The 24,940-nt window shown below is 40.7% G+C and overlaps 1 protein-coding gene across 8 annotated transcripts in view; it reads right to left on the reverse strand.

Annotated features, from left to right (window-relative positions):
• PPP2R5C (protein phosphatase 2 regulatory subunit B'gamma) overlaps positions 1 to 24,940 on the reverse strand; it is a 77,397-nt gene that overhangs the window by 19,456 nt on the left and 33,001 nt on the right. For 7 of the 8 annotated variants that reach the window (XM_028708643.2, XM_028708181.2, XM_028708501.2 and 4 more), the window contains 6 exons: positions 10,110 to 10,309; positions 6,090 to 6,200; positions 5,190 to 5,282; positions 4,972 to 5,102; positions 1,832 to 1,891; positions 1,287 to 1,395 (listed from right to left, as the gene is read on the reverse strand). In XM_028708643.2, the coding sequence (XP_028564476.1) occupies positions 1,287 to 1,395; positions 1,832 to 1,891; positions 4,972 to 5,102; positions 5,190 to 5,282; positions 6,090 to 6,200; positions 10,110 to 10,309 (704 nt within the window). The remainder of the gene's footprint in view (positions 1 to 1,286; positions 1,396 to 1,831; positions 1,892 to 4,971; positions 5,103 to 5,189; positions 5,283 to 6,089; positions 6,201 to 10,109; positions 10,310 to 24,940) is intronic. The other variant, XM_028708261.2, reaches the window with a different exon arrangement.

Here is a 24,940-nt window from a genome sequence, read left to right on the forward strand (position 1 = left end):
TGTGTATGGGGTGGCCACAATCACTTTTTAACCACACCCACAGTGGCATGTTCCCCGTGGAGGGTTTGCTAGGGGGTGACACGGCTCTTGGGGCAAAAAAAGCATTAGCTTCCCCTACCCTAATGAAAGCCTCCACTGGATCAAAGAGCCTTTCATCAATGAAGAGACGCAACTGGATACAACCCACAAAAATCTCAACTTGCATATGCAAAAAACAGAGCAGAGGCATATTGACACCCAAGTAAAATGAAAAAGAATATCCCAGAATGAAAGCAAGCCACACTCAGTATGTCCTTATAATCAAAAACCTTTAACATACTAGCTTTATCTTTTCCTTAAAAGGCAGGAGAGACAAGGCCTGGTGAATGTTACCTGGGAGTTCATTCCATAACCTTTTAATTTTTTTTATTAAATCCTACCTAGCCTTGACCATAAGGTTCCAGAGGAGGTTACTACAATGTAGTCATATGATATTAAAATTCAATAAAACCACTCCAAAACAAAATTGAATAATATACAGGCAGTGACCATTTTGTACGCATTCAGCTGATGTGCGACCACTGATGCTTGTGCCCCGTTTGGACCTGGTAGATGGTAAAACAGGGGCGTAACGGGGTAGGCTTATGCACACTGCTGGCGCTTGCAGGTTCCAGGAATGGAATCCCTGCACAAAATGGTCAATGCCTGTATATCAAAGAGCAGATAAAGGACCTGCAAGTAGGTTAACGGTCAAAGGCCAAACTAAAGTGGGACATCTGATACCATCATTTTAAATGTGAAATCCAATTCTGGTTGAAGTTGAGCGATTTTATCCCTAAAGCGTCTTGCAAAATTCACACAAAAGATGCCAAAGCAACACTCTCCTAGCCAGATGGCAAAGGCCAATTCACCATTCATAAGAAAAGCTCTTCTGGACAGCTACTTGTGGACACTAGGATGGGGGAGTTCTGCAGCACACCTGGGAGTTTAGTAGATCTTTCATTTATTTTATCAGAGACTACTACATCACTGTGAAATTAAAGGGAGCCCAAAATGCAATGAAGCCATTCCAACCACCTTAATAGTTTTCAGAAGCAACCAAAATACACAGACATTAATTTAAATCAGTATCAGGCTTCTAATATACAACAAAATCATACCTATTGCTAAACAACGAACTTTGTAAATGAGGGTGGCATTTCTGTAACATTTCGTTAATTTTATCCTTTTCCTATATATACTCAGAATTAGTTTGTAAATTATTAAATCAACACTCTTAAACGAAATTCAAATGCAGAATCATTTACCTGTGGATGGTAGACACTCAGTGATTTCACTTTGTGCAAAGGTAATAATACCTTTAGAAGGAAAATTTTGTGCTCTTCTTTTAATGGTAAGGCAAATCCATTAATTATACTAAAAAGGAGGAGAGGAGATTTAATGTATCATAGTTTTAAAAAATATGTTACATTTTTATCCTGAAATCTTTTCTTGAAATCACTTTTATTCTATTGTTTCATGACATGTTTTCCACTCAAATTTCATTCTGAATTTACGCAATACCCAAGTACAATGCTCACTTACACTGCAAGCAAGAGCAAAACTGTAGATTCTTATGTATTAAAACACACAGGAATTCTTTGACAGGTTTGTCTGATCCTGAAGTACTCCCACATTTTTTGTTTTCACCCCGTAAGCGCTAGTGATTATCTTCTTCATTTCGAACCAAGATAAGCTGTACAAATTGTACCAATTTCTTCCAATCCAAGGTCCACCCTCACTTTCTTTGAAAGTCGTTCTGCTTTAGAGCACAAATAGTAACATTATGATGCGTAACTATTAAGCAGCTTACCTTCCCAATATTTCCAGTAATTCTGCAATGCCATTGTGATGTTCTGTTTCATAAATAAACCTGACAAAGCAAATACGTTATCAGCAATGAGGACAGTCAGCATCTGTTTGGTAATGTGTCTAGCTCAACTTGAGGAACAGCTGCCATTTATTTTAAAACTATACCAGAAAATTTTGTGTTCAATACTCTTGCCTAACTAAAGGTTCTATCTAGTTTTTAGGCCAACTCTTTTCTGTACCTATCCTTAACTTTGTTCTACTGTTTATATACTTTCTGTATAAAATCATTTAAAAATGTTTTGGTTTGCTAGGTAGTGCAACACAAAAAATAGTGGTTTCCAAGCTGATAGAAGAGCTTAAACCCCATTTAAATGAGTTTTGCTTATTTCTGTTATAGTGTTACCACCAATTATTGCCCAGTGTGTATTAAAGGCAATTAAAATACTGCAAAGGTGTATCACATCCTTCCATGTCATTGAACAACATTCGGGAAACAGGGCAGGAAAATACAAGTAGTGCTAGTTGTAATAATCTTAGATTTACAAAAAGACCATGTAGATCAGCTAGAATTCAAAAATACTCTGAGAGGGATGGAATTAAAGTTAGTATGAAATCGAGAGAATTAAAGCGGCAAACTTTACCAATTTATGGGGGAGTAATCCTTACTGAATTCACTGGGAATGACTTCTGAGTAGAAATGCACAACAACCCACTATGTAGCCCAGTCTCCATTTGGTTACTATCATATGGCAAGCTGCACTGTATCTATAGACTTGTTAACATAACAACTTTACATCAAGGAAATAAAGCTCTTGAAACTTTATATATATATATTTATGAGCTTCTTCTTTTTGCTGGTACAGTGGTGCCTCGCAAGACGAAATTAACTCGTTCTGCGAGTTTTGTCGTCTTGCGATTTTTTTGCGAAGCACGGTGTCGGGAAAGTTTTGGAAAAGCTTCAAAAATCACCAAAGTCTTTAAAAACCTCAAAAAAGGCTACCACACCGCGTTCTATGAGTTGCTCCTCGAAGTCAAGTCGCAACTGTATTAACGGTGTTAAGAAAAAGGAAACAAACTTACAAGACGTTTCCGTCTTGCGAAGCAAGCCCATAGGGAAAATCGTCTTGCGAAGCAGCTCAAAAAACAAAAAACCCTTTCGTCTTGCGAGTTTTTTGTCTTGCGAGGCATTCGTCTTGCGAGGTACCACTGTACCACTAATAAAATGTGGGGGACAGACAAACCCAAACAAACTAAAATAATAATACTGAACCAAACAATGAGCTCATGAAATCCACAAAAAACCAACAATCTGGTATATTCAGTGGCTGGGGAAGTTATTTAAAAACTATGTTGTTAAGGGAATGTTTTAACCTGCTGATAAAGAAGAAGTAGAAGAACAGCCTGGGAGGTTCCCTGGCAGCGAGTTCCAAAAAGTGGGCACCACTATGAAGAAAACCCTATCAGTGAATGACAGAGCAGAGACCTGGCTCACACATTACATGAAACCATGGTTTAGTGCAGTGGAGAAGAGTGTTGGAGCAGGACCTGGTTCACATGAAACCATGAAGCTCATTGGGTGACCTTGGGTCACTCACAGTTTCTCATTTGAACCTACCTAACAGGATAAAACGTGAGGATAAAATGGGGGAGGAGGATCGTGTATGACACTTGGAGCTCCTTGAAGGAAAGGTAGGATAATGAAGGAATAAATTCCAGTTAATAAACCGTGCTTTAGTGTTATGTGGCAACCCAACCTCACACCTTAACTATGGCAACATGCCCATGATGGGATATCAGAATTATATATTGATTTAAGAGTGGAATGCACAGTATCATGGATTTCACAACGGTGTGTGCCATACATTGTGCATTGAAGCCCTAAATCAAAGCTTTCCCATCAGAAGTGTATTATACCCTGCATCTCTTCTTTCTACAGAAACTCTTATCCTGGGGGGCGGGAGGAAACACTCATCTAAAATATTGGTGTTGGCTCTGTATGGCCAAAACCTGCTGAATGCAGACAGATGAAGCTTACTTTCTATTTTTAGTCAATGCCTCTGTCCGCCCCCACCCCAAAGTGCGTATTTGTTACCATTTGTACAGAAGATAAGCTCCCTCTACAGCTGGTGCTATTGTCTCTTATGGATGAACTGGCAAAAAGCTGTGGCGCAGTTGGCACCAGGCTCTTAAAGGAGCAGTACCATAAATTCCCTTTTGGGAAAACTGCACAGAGGGAAAAGCTGTAGAAAAATGAACTAAAAGCTGGCAGAGTTATTATAGCTCAATATACCTTGGGGAGAAAGGGGAGTGGGAATAAAGAAATCATATAGGTTAAATATATATATATATATTTTTGGTCATGTTGGAAGAATAGTGCCCTGCTGCAGATATGCTGGAAAGATAACAAGTTCAAAGGTCATATGTCAATACAGTGGTACTTTGGGTTAAGAACTTAATTCGTTCTGGAGGTCCGTTCTTAACCTGAAACTGTTCTTAACCTGAAGCACCACTTTAGCTAATGGAGCCTCCCGCTGCCGTGCGATTTCTGTTCTCATCCTGAAGCAAAGTTCTTAACCCGAGGTACTATTTCTGGGTTAGCGGAGTCTGTAACCTGAAGCGCCTGTAACCTGAAGTGTCTGTAACCCGAGGTACCACTGTACACACCTCATTCCAAACCACTTTTAACCAATGCTATGTGCATATACTCACTGTACGGGGAGGGCAGGGGGATAATAAATTTAACAACTGTATTAATTCACATGCCAGAATGTGGTCATGGGGGATTGGAATAAGTTGCCATAGGAAAATGCAACAGAACTCCAGCCTTAAGGAAACAAGGAAGCTTGACCTGAGCTTTCGAAAGCTAAAGCATAGAAATTGCCAAAACTGACCAAAAACAAATTCTTAATGAAAGCTAATTCTGTACTCAGAACTTTTAACATGTTATTCCCACCCATAATTCGGTTTAACCGGAGCAGCGAATTAAAATAATGCTAAAGTCATCGTAAAAAAAAAGGCTTACCTGCAGATTTAATGAAACACTGCCAACATTTGAGGGGAGCAGGGCAGTGCCATCAAAGTTACAACATTTCTAAAATACCTTACCCAGTTAATTTGCACCGGCACAGAATGAAAACATACCTATAAAATATATTGTTAATTTGCTTCCTGATGTAAGCTCTTAGGCCTAAGAATTTCCCATATATTCTGTGCAGAGTAGTCTTAAGAAAATCTCTTTCTCGAGGATCTTCGCTGTCAAAGAGCTCTAAAAGCTGCAAGAGACGCACATTTACTTGTTTAATCTATTTCAGATTAATATGGATTTAAAGTTTGAAGATATATTCATTTTTTAACCTCACCTGCAATACAAACTTCTGATCAATATATTTCTTAGCTATATTAGGTTGGAAATCTGGAGATTCTAAAAATCTTAAGAAAAATTCATAAACAAGCTGAAAAAGATCCACAAAAAAATTAGTTTTACAACAGAAATGCAACTTGAATTTTGAAAAGCAGTTAAAAATAGTACTCAATTTTAAACACCATTTAAAGAAAAACTAAACAGCATTAATCACTTCGACTTCCTAACTGTATACATTCCCTTAATTTTTTTTAATGAGCATAAACCACCCAGAACTTTCCCTGCCCAAGCACCTCATAGGAGCTCAGTTACCTAGAGAAAGACACAAATTAAGGCTAATAGTTGCCAAAGCTGGGCTGAAACAAAACACAACTGCTGGTCAATCCCTTTTGGAAGGAAAAGAGGTGGGAAATTGAATAGAGCATACCTTGGCTGACCAGCCTTGGCTGACAATATGCAACCCCCAGCCTTTAGGTTACCCACCCCGATCCAACACTCGAATACTTTAGCTAAACCAGCTCAGTGTTGTGTGTACACTATATTTGTGGGGTTTTGTTTATATAACACTGGGCACCATGTACCTTACACTTTTAAATAGAGCTTATGTCTCAAAGCTATAACCCTACAAGCCCAAAAAGGCCCAAATCAATTACTGTAATATACATTCATTTATATTTTTATGATTAAAGTATTACACTAAACCTACATTGACATAACCAAGCTACAGTTCATTAACATTTATGTCAAACTGCAGTCTTAAAAGGTGTAAGCTATCCATTAGAAACTTAGAACAGGAAACCAGTGCGTTGAGCGTTCAGATTTAAAACCTTTTGTTTTGCAGCAATTTAGTCCCTCTTTGTTTAGTCAGAGAAACGAAAAAAATATGTTTGTATAGTACCTGTAAGTGAGGCCAGGCGGCTTCTAAGGTTGGTTCATCCTCCTCTGGGTCAAATTCTGCTCCCGTTGGATTGGATGAAGGTGGTAGTGTGCGAAACATGTTAACTGCAAACTAAAAATCACATTTGTCTAAGTGACATTACAAGAAAATCCCATTTAAAAACAAAACAAACAAAAAAATTAAACAGGGACATCCTAACAAGTGTAAATAAAAAGGTAAAGGTACCCCTGCCCGTACGGGACAGTCTTGACAGACTCTAGGGTTGTGCGCCCATCTCACTCAAGAGGCCGGGGGCCAGCGCTGTCCGGAGACACTTCTGGGTCACGTGGCCAGCGTGACATCGCTGCTCTGGCGAGCCAGAGCCGCACACGGAAACGCCGTTTACCTTCCCGCTAGTAAGCGGTCCCTATTTATCTACTTGCACCCGGGAGTGCTTTCGAACTGCTAGGTGGGCAGGCGCTGGGACCGAACAACGGGAGCGCACCCCGCCGCGGGGATTCGAACCGCCGACCTTTCGATCGGCAAGCCCTAGGCGCTGAGGCTTTTACCCACAGCGCCACCCGCGCCCCCCCTAACAAGTGTAAATACACAGCAGAAAAAAATCTTATTCCAAATACCACCAAACAAGTTTTGCTATTCTACATTTCTTTCTCCAAGTTTCTATCTCTCACTACCCCAGAAATAATGTTCACTTCATTTGCTTTACATAAAGAAGGATCTTGCCTCTAGGACAAGTCCAGTAAAACAGAGGGAAAGAACACTGTATCTTGGAAGCTCTTCTGTAAATTACTGTCAAAAAGTTTTGTAATTATTTTTTAAGAATTCCCATGTATACTAGTATTCTGTTCACTATCAAGACTATTAAATGTTAAGAAGTGTTTTTAACTTTATTTAAAAGTTTGCTAAAGAAAAAAATAAAAAGGGGGTAAGAAAAAAAACAGCACATTAGCCATGCCATAAAATCAATACATTCATCTTAGTTTACACATTCAGAGAGATACAGTTGTACCTTGGTTTTTGAACAGCTTTGTTCTCGAACGTTTTGGCTCCTGAATGCCACAAAGCCGGAAGTGACTGTTCCGGTTTGCGAACTATTTTTGGAAGACGAACGTCCAATGGGACTTCCGCGGCTTCCGATTGGAAGCTCTTGCAGCCAATCAGAAGTTGCACTTTGGTTTCCGAATGTTTTGGAAGTTGAACGGACTTTCAGAACGGATTCTGTTCGACTTCCAAGTTATGACTGTATATGCTTTTGAAACCAAAGTATTTAGACGTATTTTTGTTCTAACTACCACATGCAGTCCTAAATAACTGCTACAGTGCAGTGGTAAGTCTGTAAGTATGACCTGGGAAGACCCTGGTTTAAATCTTAGCGCAGGAATAAACTCACTGAGTAGGCATAAGGTAGACAAATATCCCTTAGCCCCAATATTTATCTGTAATAGGGGAATAAGACTGGCATACTTTACAGGATGTTTGTAATAGTTACTGTGATTTGGGTTACAGTGCCATCAACAGACAGACACCACAAGCTCTTTTTCCAATGACTTCTGGGGGAAACAGCAGAAGTCACAAAGTGGTGTCTGAGATGATTAACGGAATCAGGAGCAACAACCATTAAACTTAAACCAGATGAATCAGAGATGCTTTCAATCAAAAATATGACTGGACTGGGTATAGGTTATTTCCTTTGTTGAATGGAGTTCCACTCCCCACTTAAGGATCAGACTAGCACTGTTTCTAGATGTTCAGGTGATGGAAGTAGCAAGTGATGCTTTCTGTCAATTAGTTGGAACTCCAGCTGTGTCCTTTCCTAGAGAAGAGATCTTTTCTAGTTACTCAAGGTCTGTTGATATTCAGATAAAATTTACTGTAATGTGCCTTACAGGAAGTGGCCTCTGAAGAGTGTTCAGAAACTTTAAACTGGACCACAATGTAGCTGCTAGACTGCTGACAGGGGCATGCTTCTCAGGTAAATCAATCTGATTTTATACTATCGGTGAAGGCTTCTAGTTGCTTTTCCGGCCTGATTCAAAGTACTGCTTCTAACTTTTAGGTCTCTAAGTGGTTTGGGACAGTAACGTCTCAAGGACCATCTTCTCCCGTATGAACTTAATCCATACAATTATGTCATCTTCAGAAACTGTTCTGTGTGCTCTTTCACCTTCTAAAGTGGGCTGGGCATGTAGGATAGGAGACCCAAGCATGACACGTTCTTAAACCAAAGCAGTTCTTAAACCAAAGCACGCTTTCCCTAATGAGGCCTTCCGCCGCTGGTGCCCTTCCACCTTTCGTCTTCTGTTCGTAGACAAAGTTAAAGTTCGTAAACCGGAACACTACTTCTGGTTTTGCGGAGTTTGTATACCGAACAGTTTGTAAACAGGGCTGTTCTTAAACCGAGGGACCACTTTAGTAACATCAAGGTTATAGGCTTTCCCCCTCACTGATGGTTTTAGGATGGTGTTTTCATGGAGGGCTGTGAAATAGTGATGTTGTTTGCTTTGTTAATTTTGCAAACAACCCCCCCCCCATGTGTTTTCTGCACATATCAGAGGATTGGGGGAGAAGACAATCTTTGTGATGCCCATAAGTAATGGGTTTGGCTAGCAAGCAATGCCAAAATTAGTGGATTATTAACTCTCTCTTTTGTAAATTTAGAACATACAAATCGATCATCGAGATTCTAGCAAAAGTAAAAGCAGACTTTGCAGGACTGGAGTCAGATTTATACAACACACTTGATGCTGCTGCAAGTATGGTGCTGTTACATTTTAGTTATAAAAGACAAGCCTGAAAGTACAAAGTGAACTAAAAATCCAAGCCAGTGTGTTATGTAGGAAATGAAGCGTAAAGAAAACCCTTTTAAATCAGGGGTTCTCAATATTCCAACTGCAACACCCTTTTGAGGGTGAAAAAATACTGACCCCCGTCCTAAAATGGCAGTGCAAGGGCAATGCCAGTTACAAAATGACAGCAGATTGAAGTACAAAGCGACATAATTAGCCTCTTTTGAAATTGCTATTACTTTTTGCCACATCCATTTCCTAGTGGCAGGGAGTCCCATAGCAAATTACAGCACTGATTTTGGAGCATTGTGACTCACACACCCCATTCTTAATCTTATAATATATCATATGCAAATTTAATTATAGGTCACCTTTCGGGGCACAAAGTGGCTTACGTTTCAATTTAGGTAAAATCTGAGAGGCATGTGGAAACAGGCAAAATATTTCTTCTCCTCTCTTGTCGTTCCCCTACTTCTCCCTTCACGCTTAACTTCTACCTTATTCCTCCCCCCCCCCAACTTCCCCCTTCTTTAATCTCTGGCCCTTTCTTCTAGCTGTTAACGGCTTCCCTGTCTTATGCACTTCTTCTCTATTTCCAGTTTATTACTTTACTTTTAGAATATTTTAATATTAATACGTTTAAATATATTCATTTTACTTCTCATTTCCTCAGTCCCTCTGGCCTCCTCCCCTCAGAGGATGGAGAAGAGTCTTCCTGGCTCTGCTGCAGACTCAGCAGGAAGAGAGAACTGGGGTGTTGAGTGTGCAATGTGAGAGTCAGAGAAATGCAGAGGAGCTTGAAGACTCAGCAGTGGCCCTGGGTGCTTCTCCTCCCTCCTCTTCTCCTTCATGCAGTATGTTTTCTTTGCCTCCCTCCTTCCTGTTTTCTTTCTTCTGTCGCACTTGGCCATTACCTCTTTCCTTTCTATCTAGTCCTCCAACATGGTGTGCTACAGCTTCACTCTTGGCTTTGCTCTCTGACCAACTCCCACTGCCCCACATGGCTATGCAGTGCACATGTAGGGAGCCGCCCCTACAAGCATTCAGTCCACCAAAAATGAATTAAGGGGCAGGCTGTAGCCCACCTGAGAAGTAGGCTGAGGCCCACGGTTTGAGGAGCACAGTTCTAGAACCTAGAGAGCTTCAATTATGGGGAGTTTACTCAGAACAAACAAAGGTTGTTTTTAATAAATAAATAAATAAATAAATAAATAAATCCATTTAAATCACTTACCATATGTACTACTTCTGGGTAAATGGGCTCAGTGATTACATTGCGGTTATGCGTGATGTACTCTACCATTTCACTTAAAGCTGCTCTTTTTACTTCCTTCCACTTCAGGTCACTTAGTGGATCAGAAACGAAGTCGAAGAGGACGCAACATTGTCGCAACTTCTGAATAAAAAGCTTTTCTTGCTCTCCAGGGGGTACATCTGAAAGGAGTGAAAATATTGCTTTATTGCTATATTGTGTTTATGCAGTACAGTCTTTATTGTCTGTAAAATATTGTATTGTGGAAGACTGCAATGAACTTCCCGAAGAGATAACGATTTAGCTGTAAAAGTTTTGTGCCATAGGTAGTGTATAATCTATTTTTCCTGCCTCTCTATTTACTTATATAGACGTGTATCGTGTACTTTCCTCATTATTAATCGTTAATGTGATACACACATTTGTGACTAGAAAATCGGGGTGTTTGTTTATGCAGTGGTAAAACACAGGACATGAAGTTCACCTATGACAAGTTAGAGCAAACAAAACTATGTATAGATGGGAATGCTGGGAAATGAAGCTTGGCTTCATTTCCACACATTTGAACCCAATGTTGGGACCAAGATTCTTGCATTGCAGGGGACTGGACTAGATGACTCTAGTGATCCCTTCCAACTCTACATTTCTATGATTCTATTCTACATACTGCAGAATAGAGCGGCGGAGTCCTTAGGTTGTAAAATAGACAGTACCATTTCAGGTGGCAGGTGGGGAAATCACATTTTTAATGCTTTCCTATATAGTAATCTCTCTATCTATCCATTCTTAAGGAAAATAGCCCTGAGTGCTCACTGGAAGGACAAATCCTGAAGCTGAGGCTCCAATAGTTTGGCCACCTCATGAGAAGAGAAGACTCCTTGGAAAAGACCCTGATGTTGGGAAAGATTGAGGGCACAAGGAGAAGGGGACGACAGGGGACGAGATGGCTGGACAGTGTTCTCGAAGCTACGAACATGAGTTTGACCAGACTGCGGGAGGCAGTGGAAGACAGGAGTGCCTGGCGTGCTCTGGTCCATGGGGTCACGAAGAGTCGGACACGACTAAAACGACTAAACAACTAAACAACAACAAATCTCCCTATAAACATAGAAATGTGATAGAATGTTATCCTTAATATGTTGAGTTTCCTGCTTCTTGCAGCTTTTGTTTTAAATGCAGAGGAATATTCAAAAATGACATTGCCCACTAGAAAATCGAGGTTGTACTCTTATCTTATCACTCTTATCATCTCAGGGTTCAAGACCAGGCCTCAGTCTCAAGAGTGAGGTAGGATTTCTAGTGACAAGACAAAACAAAACAAAATTCCTTCCAGTAGCACCTTAAAGACCAACTAAGTTAGTTCTTGGTATGAGCTTTCGTGTGCATGCACACTTCTTCATGCACACGAAAGCTCATACCAAGAACTAACTTAGTTGGTCTTTAAGGTGCTACTGGAAGGAATTTTGTTTTGTTTTGACTATGGCAGACCAACACGGCTACCCATCTGTAACTAGTGACAAGACAGTAATGTCTTGCTTGTAAAACTCAAGTCTCATTTACTAGCACATATATAGCAATTTCAAGCAATGTCTTCTTGCGTTAATTAGAAAACATCTAGCTTTCATCTGTGCTAAAGAAACATTTTGCACATTTTAACAGGGAAGCTTTGAGAAGTCAGCACTTTTCTGAAAATACAGGAAATGAGACTCCCCGTGCTGATACCTTCAATTTACACATGTGTACAAAGGCAAAGTTCCTTGAAAATGTAAGTTACTCATACCGTCTAGTTCAGCATGTAATGTCTTGTGCAAGCAATTTGCAAAATATATTAATTGACCAACCAAAAATGCCAGGTCAATTAAAAAGTTTTATTCTGGGCAAAGAAAGATAGCTTTTATTAAAATTTCACATATCCAGCAATTCTGAGCTGCATCTTCAAAATAAATAAAAGCATCAACTTAACCGAACAGTCTAGAAAGCACACACTGCAAAGTGAAATTCAATTACAGCTTTCGTCAGTGTTACTAGGAGACCATTGATAGCAAAGAGCTTGGTAACCACAAAGAAGGTGCTAGATGACAGCTATTTAAGAACAGAACACCATTCTTATGACGGCTGGCAGGATAAGAGCCTCACTTTAGCCAATTCTAAGACCCCAAACAACTAAATATAAAGTAACACAGGTACCAAACTCACAACATGGAAATTATTTTAAAGACATTTGACACTCCTGCAAAAATTTAACTTTAAGTTATCTGCTTTTGGCAGCTTTTGTCACTTCACATTTATTTAAAATATTTATAAGTTGCAGCTTCTGATAAACAGGTGCGCAACCTTCAGAACTGACAGGATTTAACTCCCCCATTCATCACTTGAATGGGTGGTTCAACCTTGCCATGCTAACTGGGCGCCCCAGTTCCCCGCTGGGAACAGGTGCATGCAGTCAAAGCAGAACTTAACTCCACCCTTCTGCCCACCAACTGACATCACAAGGGGTGTCAGCTGATGGACAGGTTGTTTTTTGGGGAGGAGGGGGAATGGTCTTGTGGGCCATCTTGGGACTCCCCAGCAGCCAAGAATGGCCTTAGGTCAGAGGTTCCTCACTCCTGGGCTAGAGATTGCAATGACAATTCGAGATAGCCAATGGGCTCACCAGTTGGTAACGGACTGTGGTTGGTTGTTGTTAGAGAATATGCTAAACCAATCAGAACATCCCACACAGTGTATAGCATCTGCTTATGCAACAACCATTCTATGGTCTAACATGAATTACAATCACCATTACACATGTCATACTTCTCTTGAAACACATTGACTGTATGAACACAACGGGTAAAATGTGTGGCAGGATAGGGCTAATCCTGGCCAGGTAATCATAAGCATACACTAGCTGAGACGCAATATTTTACAAATGACATAAATGGCTCCCAGGGCTCCAATGCAATAGGACGCCTGAATAACCTCTGCAGAAGCACAGGATTTGGATGTTGTTGAAACTGGAGCTATTTAAACTTACTCTGTCTGTCTGTCTATGAATGAATGAATATATGAAGAGGTTGTTTTGAGATAAAAAAATAAACTGAATAAATGGGCAAACACTTTTCTGAACACAAGAAAGCTATTTTTACCCAGGAAAGGAAACAAAAAACGTAAAATAATGTATGTACTGCTAATTTCTGCAGACCTGAGAACTATTTTAAAACTCTCTATCAATGGTATTTAATGCCTAATAAACTAAACTTAATATATAAGGATCAGATAAATGCTAGAGAAGTGGATTAAATAAAGCAGATTACATACACATCTTTGGGAATTGTTCTGAAATAGAAAAATCCTAGAAATCTGTTCAGGCTAATATCTCTGATATGTTAGGATATCATATACATTTGGGACCTAAACTATAGCTGCTTGGTTATCTAAAAGACGTTATTCTGGAAATTGAGCAAGAAAGAATATTTGACCTTGTAAGTACTAAGATTACAATAGCTAAAAAATGGAAAAAGCGTATTTCCTACTATATCTGAATGGATTGAGAAAATATGGTCCATAGTAACTATGATTAAGCTAACTTATTACAAAAGAATATGTATTAAGCAGCCCAGCTGGTTTATGGCAAAATCCGTATTTTAAGAAATGTTTTAGAACAATGTTCAATGACAGTGTCCAACCTTGTGCTGCTTTCCACCTGCTTAACAGTATTTCATTATGCTCTTCATCTTTTGTTCATTTTGTTTATTAGTAAAAATAAAAAGGTATCTACTAGTGTTAGAGAAAAGTGGGGAAGAGAACTGCAAGAAAGTCTAATTTCAGTTCAAGTTTCAATCGAGATATGTCCTGAGTTAAAACTGGAACAAAGGAATGAAGGAATAGTAGAAGAAAATGGAGCTCCTTTCATTCATTGCACATTTAACTACTGCCTTAAAAACCTTCTAAATAATATAAGGAAAAATGGTGGCGGTTCTTATTTATCAATAAAGATGCAACAGTGGCCAGTTTTGCTTTGTAAAGTATGTCAAAAATCAAGATGAAGTTTGACACAATTGGGAAATACGATTCTGAGAAATGGCGTTCAGAGAAACCACACAAATATTTGAAAGCTACTCTGCAGAGAAACACCCTAAACTGCAAGTGAAACCACTAGAAATGAATGTGACTTTAAGTACAAATATCATTGGAAATTTTAAAAAGATGCCAGTTCAGATAATCAGGCAGGCAGAGTGTAGAAAAGCTAGCTGAGTGAGGGAAAGTAAACAAAATGTACAAAGCCAGATTTTAGCCCTACAGCAAACCTGACATTTTATCTAGCACCTGAAAGAGTTTCACAGAAAAACAACTCTGACACTTCTCCTGAGCTCTACTACACTTTTAGCGTGTGCTCATTTCTTCCTCAAAAAGGCTTCTTCACTGCCCTTTACTTTAAAAAGGGACTGCTCAAGCTCATTACCTTTTGTAAAGCACTGTAAATTACTTTAATATGATGTTCCTAATATCCTGTGATCTGAGCGACTCTAGGCAGCCTACTCATTCAGCAGCACACAGGTAGAAAACCAGTTAAATAATTATGCAAGTGTCCTTTTGCCCAACTACAGCTTAAATGCAACAAAAAACACAGTTAAGCCGCTTGTCCTCTAGACACCAGCAAAATGACTAACTCGAAACAAAAATAGAAAGTCACTTTTCTTCCCACACAGCCCTGATGGCATACTGAAAAGAGTTTTCAAGTGAACGAGACAGGCATTGCACTAATCTTCTAGTGCATGAGCGCTGGTAAAGGACATTCGCAGGGTCTCCTGCTCTTGCTGAAATTAGGCAAGAAAGAAGCATTCTGCTGTAGCCAATAGACTAAGGTGCAGTTCTACATTTGTAGTGCCCACAGCAATTTATGGATCTGTCCAATGACTCCAGAAAGGTGGGCAACCTCTGTTTTAGTGGGTTGTGCCTTCAAAAAGCTTCATTTTGTTGTAAATTAACATAGTTGCATGGCGAGCGTTCAGAAAGCGGGACCTGCATGTATACAATTTGAGTGATTTGGCGGCGGCTGTATCTGCCTCTTCTGATGGATTTATGTGAGTAGAAGTGAGTGATATTGAATGAGTAGTAGGCACAATAGTCTGACGAACAGTCCTCTGAAAGAGCCCAGATCTAGATTATTTTAAGATGTTGAAATGGACAACTTTCACTTCATGATTACTGCCAGTTCTCCATAAATACATAAGGCTGCATCCAATGAAGTAATCTCATTCGCACAAGGACTTCTGTAGGGTCTGAAAGTATTAGCCATGATAGTAAGAGATGGCATTTGACAACTTGAGTTGGTGAAAGGATAATGAGGTTACACCCAAAATGCCTCACCTACATAAATACTAATAATGTTTTAAAAAAACCACCTAATCATGCTGTGTAGCCTTAAGTGGAAGTGATGCGTAATTTATTCCAAATAAAAAATTAATCATGAAAAACTGTATTCTTCTGAAAAAAAGCATAATGGCAAGTGTGGTAGACAAAGCTTTCCTGCTTAATCATATGTTACTACTACCAGTAGATTGGGTAAAAAGAATTGAAGACAATGGAAAAAAGATTCTGATTAGTACAACATGGGATTCTTTATTGGAAAGAGGACATTTTTATATTTGTGCTAACTTGTGAGAATATTGTTTCAAGATGTCTCTGCGGCATTGTGTCACCATGGAAACCATAAAATGTATACCATCCAAAAGGCTCTTCTATGTAAGGTAGGGCCATAGTAAGTTGTAAATCTGGTTCTCTGATAAAGGGGGGGACGGACTGGAAAGGATCTACTTGCACACTCAAACGTGTAACATTTTTGGGGCAAGTGCACTGAAGCAATTCTTCATAGAATATTACTGCTACAGTGGTTTATGTTATATATACATATTATAAAGTAACCAAAGCATCTTGTGCTGAAGAATGGATATTAACACAATGCGACACAATGCTGAGTTGATAGCGTATGTTCATATGAAATAAGGAATGCCACAGAATACTTTGTTGTCTCCTGAGTATTTTTTTTAATTATGTAAATTTCTTCTTTGTAAATTATCTCTATTCTTCTAATCAGTTATGTTTCAGGTTACCATGGGTACTTTGATCACATATATATACATCATTAAAACCCGAAGAACACTACACCTGGATTTCTCAAGGAGATCATCTTCTGAGAAGCCCTCATGAAGAAGCAGACTCTCTTGCCAGTCAGTCAGTTTATAACTTATGATCAATATTAGCCAGGGCTATAGAAAGTTCAAATAGGACTTATAAAAAAACTTTTTTTTTCTTGTTTGACTAGAAACCACATAAATGTAGTCAGACTGTCATGATCAGCTACAAATCCAGACTAGTAGAGATCTTAATACAGACACAATCCTGATCCTAATGTGGAGATGTGGTTCCAGCAAATTTTATAGCACAAGAACAGTGAAAATGTCTTAACATGTGCATGTGAACTGGGAAGCCAATAAATGTGGTAGTATCACAACCCATCTATCTGCAGAGGAACAGAGACTTGGACCACCACTCAACCTCATGACTTTGCTTGGGAAAGTTTTATTTCTTTTTATAATGGAAAACGAACAGTCTAACTTCTTTTATTTTTGTTTTACCTAAGCTACAGTAAAATATATACCTTATAAATAAATAACTGCACAAACATTTTCCCTAAGCAACCATTGTGTCAGAAAAAGTAACAGGCGAAGTAGTCTTCAAACACCTATCTTAGAAAGCAAATGCTGCTAACCAGTTGGGAAGGTGTAATTTTTTCAGTAGGACTGATCAACCACAATCACCACAGCCAACAATCAGGATAGGCACGGGGCTAATGCAGACACTTTCATGCCTCCAGTAACATCTGAACATCACTGGCCAAAACTGACTGAAAGTTACCCAAATATGGGACATTCTAATTTTTAAAACCATAACCCCCACCCCACCCCCGCAACTCCCCCACCTGAACTACTGCCAATAAGTAATTTTGTCTCTAAAGTATGCGATATGCAATGAGGCTCAACTCCTTCTCTCTATTTGTGTATAAGATCGGGGGTTTTATGTTTTTATGTACACTCAACCAAAATGTGATACACACGCTCAGGTTAGAGCTGCAAATATAAGCAAATAAAATATGCAATCTGGTAAAGAACATTTGTTGTTGTTGTTGTTTAGTCGTTTAGTCGTGTCCGACTCTTCGTGACCCCATGGACCAGAGCACGCCAGGCACCTCTGTCCTCCACTACTTCCCGCAGTTTGGTCAAAGGTAAAGAACATAGATCATCATTAACTGATATAGATTTTGTCATCTTGAATAATTTAAAATGTACAGTGGTATCTTGGGTTAAGAACTTAATTTGTTCTGGAGGTCCGTTCTTAACCTGAAACTGTTCTTAACCTAAAGTGCCACTTTAGCTAATGGGGCCTCCCGCTGCCACCGCCGCACAATTTCTGTTCTCATCCTGAAGCAAAGTTCTTAACCTGAGGTACTATTTCTGGGTTAGCAGAGTCTGTAACCTGAAGTGTCTGTAACCTGAAGTGTCTGTAACCCGAGGTACCACTGTACATAAATATGATGGCACAAGAATGATGAACATGCCCTCCTAAACTAGCTATTATATATACAAACTTGCTCATTTTTCAATTTTTTAGTACAACTAGGGGCCTCAAAAGCTGCAAGTAGTCCAGGCCTCTCTGGACCTCTGAGATGGTCTAAAGACAAGTTATAGAGGACTAAAGATTAACAATCTCTAAGCACAAAGCTCAGAGACTCTTGAGAGTCCCATGGACTGCAAGAAGATCAAACCTATCCATTCTTAAGGAAATCAGCCCTAAGTGCTCACTGGAAGGGCAGATCCTAAAGCTGAGGCTCCAATACTTTGGCCACCTCATGAGAAGAGAAGACTCCCTGGAAAAGACCCTGATGTTGGGAAAGATGGAGGGCACAAGGAGAAGGGGACGACAGAGGACGAGATGGCTGGACAGTGTTCTCGAAGCTACCAGCATGAGTTTGACCAAACTGCGGGAGGCAGTGGAAGACAGGAGTGCCTGGCATGCTCTGGTCCATGGGGTCATGAAGAGTCGGACATGACTAAACGACTAAACAACAACAACAAAGCACAAAGCTCAGTCAAATAGGCTAACAATTTCTTATAGAAATCTTTAGAGAAGGCACTGGTTTATTTTCAGTAGGAAGACGGGAATTAAACTAACCTAAAACCGGGTATTAATAGAAATAGCAATGTAATTGCAATGCACATAGTTTATTCAACAAGACAATTATTTTAGATTTCAAAACTTAGAAGAAAGAAGACTCGGCCTTCACTACATCCCAATCAGAATTCTGTGGCACTCCTAGTCTGAATTTTTAAGTCCTAGTCTGATGCATCATTTTACTACGTGAAGTTATAGAAGAGTTCCGGTTTTTACAAATTCCAACAATGGGTGCGCGAGTACGGATAGATAGTAGATAAGTGTTGTTATATTTGTGCTTCCTGTTCATTACTGAGATTCTCAGATCATGGTCACTGCGTGGGAGGATGCTGCTTGAAAGACTTTTAGATGGCAGCTGTTCCAAGCAGCAGCCATAACACGGGTCTCTCTCACCACACAGATTGCTTGCATAGCATGGAAAACTTGAGTGTTGAATGCTATGGCCACTGCAATATAAGAAATAAAGTGGCAGCAAGGAGGAGGAGGAGAAGGAGAAGAAGGAGAAGAAGAAGAAGAAGAAGAAGAAGAAGAAGAAGAAGAAGAAGAAGAAGAAGAAGAAGCAACGATCTGAACATTGATCAGAATCTTGAGTCTTTATGAGTATAGTCTTCATTAGGGGTTCTGCAATGGCTGCGCAGGACACAAGGGAGTGACCCTTCACTACTGTCCCTCTACCCAGCATCACATCTGATGGTTTTCAGTACCACCAATAGTGCTGACAGAAGGGTTTTGACTCTCTAGCCTAGAACCTTCTCCCTCCAATTCTGCATCTTCATGTGCCTTTCAGATATTTCAGTGCTTTGTCATCGTTTCAAACCCCTTCCGAGCACAATTCAAAGTGTTGGTACTGACCTTTAAAGCCCTAAACGGTCTCGGCCCAGTATACCTGAAGGAGCATCTCCACCCCCATCATTCACTGAGGTCCCACTTGTGAGGGTCTTCTGGTGGTTCCCTCACTGTGAGAAGTGACGTTACAGGGAACCAGGCAGAGGGCCTTCTCGGCAGTGGCACCCTCTCTGTGGAACACACTCCCATCAGATGTCAAGGAAATAAAGAACTACACAACTTTTAGAAAACATCTGAAGGCAGCTCTGTGTCTGGAAGTTTTTTAAATGTTCGACGTCCTCCATGAAGGATCAGGATGCAGGACTAGATGGGCCACTGGTGTGATCCAGCTGGGATGTACCAAGCTCTCTTCTCTCAATGACAATATCCTCTATCCTATTGATCTGGCAAAAAGTCATGGGTTTACCTTTAACTCATCCTTCTTTTGCTGCCTGTTACCAAATCACATCACTTCTCCCTAGGCAACATTAAAAAAATGAGACAAAAACTCTGGTCCACCCCGGCCATCTCTCACCTTGCATTTTCTCTTTTCTGTTGTGTTACATCTGGTCCTTCACCTCTATCCAGCACTCTGCTGTCAAAATAATTCACTTCTCTCATTCCTCCAACTATACCACACTCTCTTTTAAATCTCCACACAGGTTAGCTTTCCATTCATAGATTCTGCACATTCTTATTGTCTTTACCTTCAAAAAAATCTCCATGGCACACACCCCACCATTGTGATCTCATCCAGGTTCAAACTCCAAAGGCCCCCATCAAAAAATTCTTCCTTTTCTCCCTTGTTCATTCTGCCTGAAACTGCATCTCAGAAATAATCTATGGTGTCACTTCTTGCTTCCTTTAAACTCTTCTTCAAAATCCAATTTTTCTGAGAAGCCTCTAGTTCCCATTCCCTACTGTATCTAAGAATTACTGTACCTAATTACATGTACACATCACATAGTCTCCCCCTTTCTATTCCTGCTTCCAGCTTCTGTCTTTTCTTGTTGTCTCCTTTATGTTATTTTCTAGTTTGTAAACCTCTTGGGGCACAGACTCATTCTTTGTACACTATGTTCATGGATGCTGTAACAGCATAATCATAAAAATTCAAAAACTGCAAGAGTCCAAAAATATAAGAGTCATGAGGAAATCACCAGGATTCTGTATTAAAGAACAGAAACTAGAGTTTCGGGCTCCAAGGTTTCCTATCGAATCCCCTAAACAGTTAATTAACATTGTCCTTGGGGACACATGAAACTAAAGGAGATGGGCTGGTATCAGTAACATTACAGTACTACTCCTGTATCCAGTGTGGTCCAAATGGCTTAGAAGAAGGAAAAAGAACCAAACAAGTGTTTTCTTCCTTCTTTTTTAATTGGGCTAGTAATAGGAGTCATGCAGACATAGTGGGGAATTAACTGGGTGTGGTTTTCCCTTGCAAAATAATCCTGTCTGCTAACGGGCCACATCAATGTGTAAATCAACAAAGACTGCCTCCCCAAAGATTGGAATAATTTTTATTTTATATTTAATTGTTGTTTTGTATTGATTTTTTAACTGTACATCATCTTGGTGATACAACAGAGGCAGCATATTATAAAATAAGTAAATAATGGAAAACAGAGGCCAAGCAGCCTCACCCAAAAAGGATTGGCCTACTAGCCAATCACAGTATGACAGAAGAATGTTAATCTCTAGAACAGGTAGGAACACACACTTCAGACAACAGCCCCACCCACTTTATTTTGTGCATCCTGCTTTTGCACAGGCATGCCTTTCTGCCCTTTGACGAAAAGCAATGATCAATAAAGGAATGAAATGGTAGATCTTTGCAGGGTTGGCAAATGTGTCCCCCCCAAAGGATTCAAACTGAACTACTGGCCTGTAGTGATCTTCCCAAACCAAAGTATGCTGTACACAGTTAACAACTGTCACCGGAGAAATCTCCTTAAGCAATAGAAAGGTGTGCTAGGCCTTTCAGCCAGCGCATATTTAGTAACTTCGAAAACAAGTAGCGCACCATGACTGAAAGTCTGTCAGCATCAGAATGACAGGTCACAACTTGCTTGTTCCAGCCGGAGTGGGATATGTTTTGGAAAGCTGTCTAAAAAAGGCTGGCATTCACGACTCAATCAGCATAATACTGGTTTTCATACCACAAGAGAAACTGTTGAAATTTGCTAAATAACGTGGTGGTTCTCTGTGGAATTCAAACTCTAAAAACGACCGATCTTGAGCTAAATACAAAATTGGGGGTGGGGAATAACCACCTGGTAACAGTAGTAAGAAACAATGATACTGGTAGTAGGAAGATATTCCTGATTTGACATTCCTGTGCAAAGCTACAGGACCTTTGAAACCATGAGAGCAACTGAACATCATAGGGCTGCATTACTGCTTCTTGGCTTGAGAGAGGAGTGCAAGACCTATCGCACTGTCCTCCTAGGTCTCAAAAGCCTGGGAAGTATGGCAGGATGGACAGCAGAGAGCGTGAGAACAGGGGAACAAGGAAGACAGCAGAGAAAGGAGTGGGCAAACACTCATTGGTTAATTATATATCAAAAGTTGGGGTGGCGTAGTCACAGGCTCAAGCTATGACTCACAAAGCTGTCAGTGTGCATCTCACCACCGTGATGCACTTATTTCACAGCTTTTAAGCAAGCCAGTGTGTCCTAGCCCCACCCCTCAATTTGTCATATGGGTTAATAATACGGACCACCCTTACAAATCTTGTAAGGATTATCACAAAGTGCTTTGAATGCTTAAGGCTGCATAAATGCTTATCGTTATTAGTAGTATTGCAGGTTTTAACAGGGTCCTGAATGCCAACAGGGATTTTTGTCACCCTTTTAAAGAACAATAATGCAGATACAGAGTCATGCAGTGGCACTGTCAAGCTGTATTTTCACCAATGGCTGTACTAATTTCTAACGAAATATATACACTGCAAGCCAGTATGCAGCCCTCTCGGGAGAAGGTCCTCCAACAGACATTAAACCAGGCATAGGCAAACTCGGCCCTCCAGATGTTTTGAGACTACAATTCACATCCTCCCTGACCACTGGTCCTGTTAGGTAGGTATGATGGGAGTTGTAGTCCCAAAACATCTGGAGGGCCGAGTTTGCCTATGCCTGCACTAAACTATGAACCTCACTGGCTGGCTTGGAGATGTCACTTTCAGCATAATCTACAACTCCGAAGACCTTGGAGATAGAGTAGGATACAAATCTAACCAATAAATAAATACTAAGCTTATTGGACAAAGGCAACATCTCTTAAAACTGGTTGGCCTTCTGCTTCATCGCATATCCACATTGAACTTGCTTTTATCATAGCCTGGCTTGATCTGAGTGGCATCCATACCTGATACACCCAGCATTTATTAAATGGTATTCCACCACTTTTGAGTTCATGTGAATGCTTTTTCAGTTGCCGCATGCGCTCTTTTACATTTAACTGATCAAGATCAGAGGGAAGCTGTTGCATCTTTATTATCTAGTTAAGTGTTACATCACATGCATTAGATCCACTTTCAGCGCCAGTGTGTGAGTCAGCAAGCTGATCTGTAAGGACTACTCCACAAATCCAGTTTATCATAGGCACACTCATAACCAAACTGAACAATGATTTCTACATGAATAATGAGCTAGCAGGAACTGGGCACTTTGCCCCTTTCTCTTCCGCCCCCAACTATCCCCTCATGAATCTTACTCAACATTCCTCACTCTGAGCACGCTTTTAATTCATACATTATACTTATTTTCCTAATGAAAAACTATGATAAATGAAATTGGTTGCGAACTAACATCCAGTTAAATATATAGACAAAATAGACAATGCTGTAGAACACTATCTATATGGTATTCTCCACAAGGAAAAAATAATGGGTCAGTGACAGATTGTAACCCTGTGGGAAGCATCTTTTTTCAATCAGATGGTGCCTGGTAACCTACCTCACAGGGTTGTTGTGAAGATAAAATGGGGAAGGGACAACAATGCTCAACGCCTTGAGCTCCCTGGAGTAACACATGGCATATATGCGGAATGAATATAATATACCCCTTAAAATATCTTACAGTGTTTATCTTACAAGGAGCTACTAGCTATCTGCCCTGATTGTAACTGCCCCCGGCCCCTGGTCCTGCTGTTGTTATCTCAATCTAGTTAATGTAATCTATCTTTTGGGTAGACCCAGGACCTGTTCTGAGTGTGCTCATGGCTGCTACCTTCAAGACCACACCTCCAAACAGCTTGAAGCACACTTTGTAGGCAGGCAGGCAAGAGGGAAAGTTTGCTAGTTTGAGCAGCTTGGTTTTCTTTTTTTACAACTAGTATTTGTTCACACGCACGCGCGCAGAGAGAGAGAGAGAGAGAGATTGAGAAGAGCGAGCAAATGTGGACAGAGCAAAAGAAAGGGTGTGAATTTTCTCAGGGAGGAAGGGAAGGCACACATCCTCTTCCCTGAACATCTCCTCTGGCTTGCTCCTGTGCTACCTAGTGACCAGGAAGCACAAAAACGCTCTCCTCCCACAGATTCATTCTTTCCCTGTTCCCAATCCAGAGTATCTCCTCCCGTGTGTGCGCACGCGCGCAACAGAGCTACAAGTGAGTGTGCCAGGAGTGTGTGCTAGTGTCAGGTGTGTGTGTGCTTGCATTAAGTGTAACTATGTGTGAGAGAGGGAAAATTGTTTGTGACAGGACCTGCCTTCACCCCGCCAGATTAATTGGGCACCCATTGCCACAGGATGCCCCCCCTTGCTTAAATCTTTGCAAGGATACTGTGGGTTACTGTGAGCAGTTGGTGGTGACAGTATAAAATCCATGGGTTTCACCATACTGTTGCCTGTACTTTTTCCTTCTCTGGATGGCACTTGGCAAGAGTCTTGTCTTTATGCATTTCACCCCCAAACCACCAGAGCAGGGGTTGGCAAACTAATTGTCTTCAGGATCCGGCCCGCGAACTGTCCGTGGATTGGCGTGGGGATTCTGTTTGTTTGGGCTGCGCCACTCCATTCCCAACCTCTCCCTCACACACACCGCCGCGGCGCCTCCTCCCTCCCTCCTCCTGGCTTCTCCCCACCCTGCCTAGAGGAGGAAGGGGGCTGGGCTGAGCTGGCTGAGCGCCATTTTAAGCAGCCCCTCTCTGGAGCCAGCCCTTTCCCGCTGCTCATCTTCCCTCCACCACCCCTGCCCTGGTAATCCTGTGGGCCAGAGAGCAGAGCAGACAAGCTCCCTCTGCCTACTCACGAGAAGCAGCAGCAGCAGTGATGGTGGCAGCCCCTGGAAGGTAAGCGTAGCGGATGGGTAGGACTACTTGCGCCATCACCTCTTCTTCCAGTCCCGCCCCCCCAGGGGCCACTTTTCTGGCCTGCCACAAGGTCTGAGGGACAGTGGACCGGCCCACGGCTAAAAAATTTTGGCCAACCCCTGCATCAGAGGATAAAGCGTTGCTCTGTGGCCATAATTTAAAATTCCTCCCCTTTACCATAGACTCATTGTTTGGTGCTGTTGTAGCTGCTGGGTACATTATTCTCTGTACTTATACCAAAAATGGGATTCGCTTCCACTGATTACAACAGAAACAGGGGGCAATCCAGTAGCACTTTAAATACTACAGCAAAAGTATTGTACAGTATTACTGCATAACTGCTTCATGGATTATCAAGAACGATGCATCTGATGAAGTGGAGTCCAACCCAAGAAAGCTATGCCATTTTATATTTTGTTTAGTTTTTAACGTGATAGTACTATCCTTTCTGTTGTTTTGC

The sequence above is a fragment of the Podarcis muralis genome, chromosome 1 (assembly GCF_964188315.1).
Source record: "Podarcis muralis chromosome 1, rPodMur119.hap1.1, whole genome shotgun sequence".
NCBI lineage: Eukaryota > Metazoa > Chordata > Lepidosauria > Squamata > Lacertidae > Podarcis > Podarcis muralis.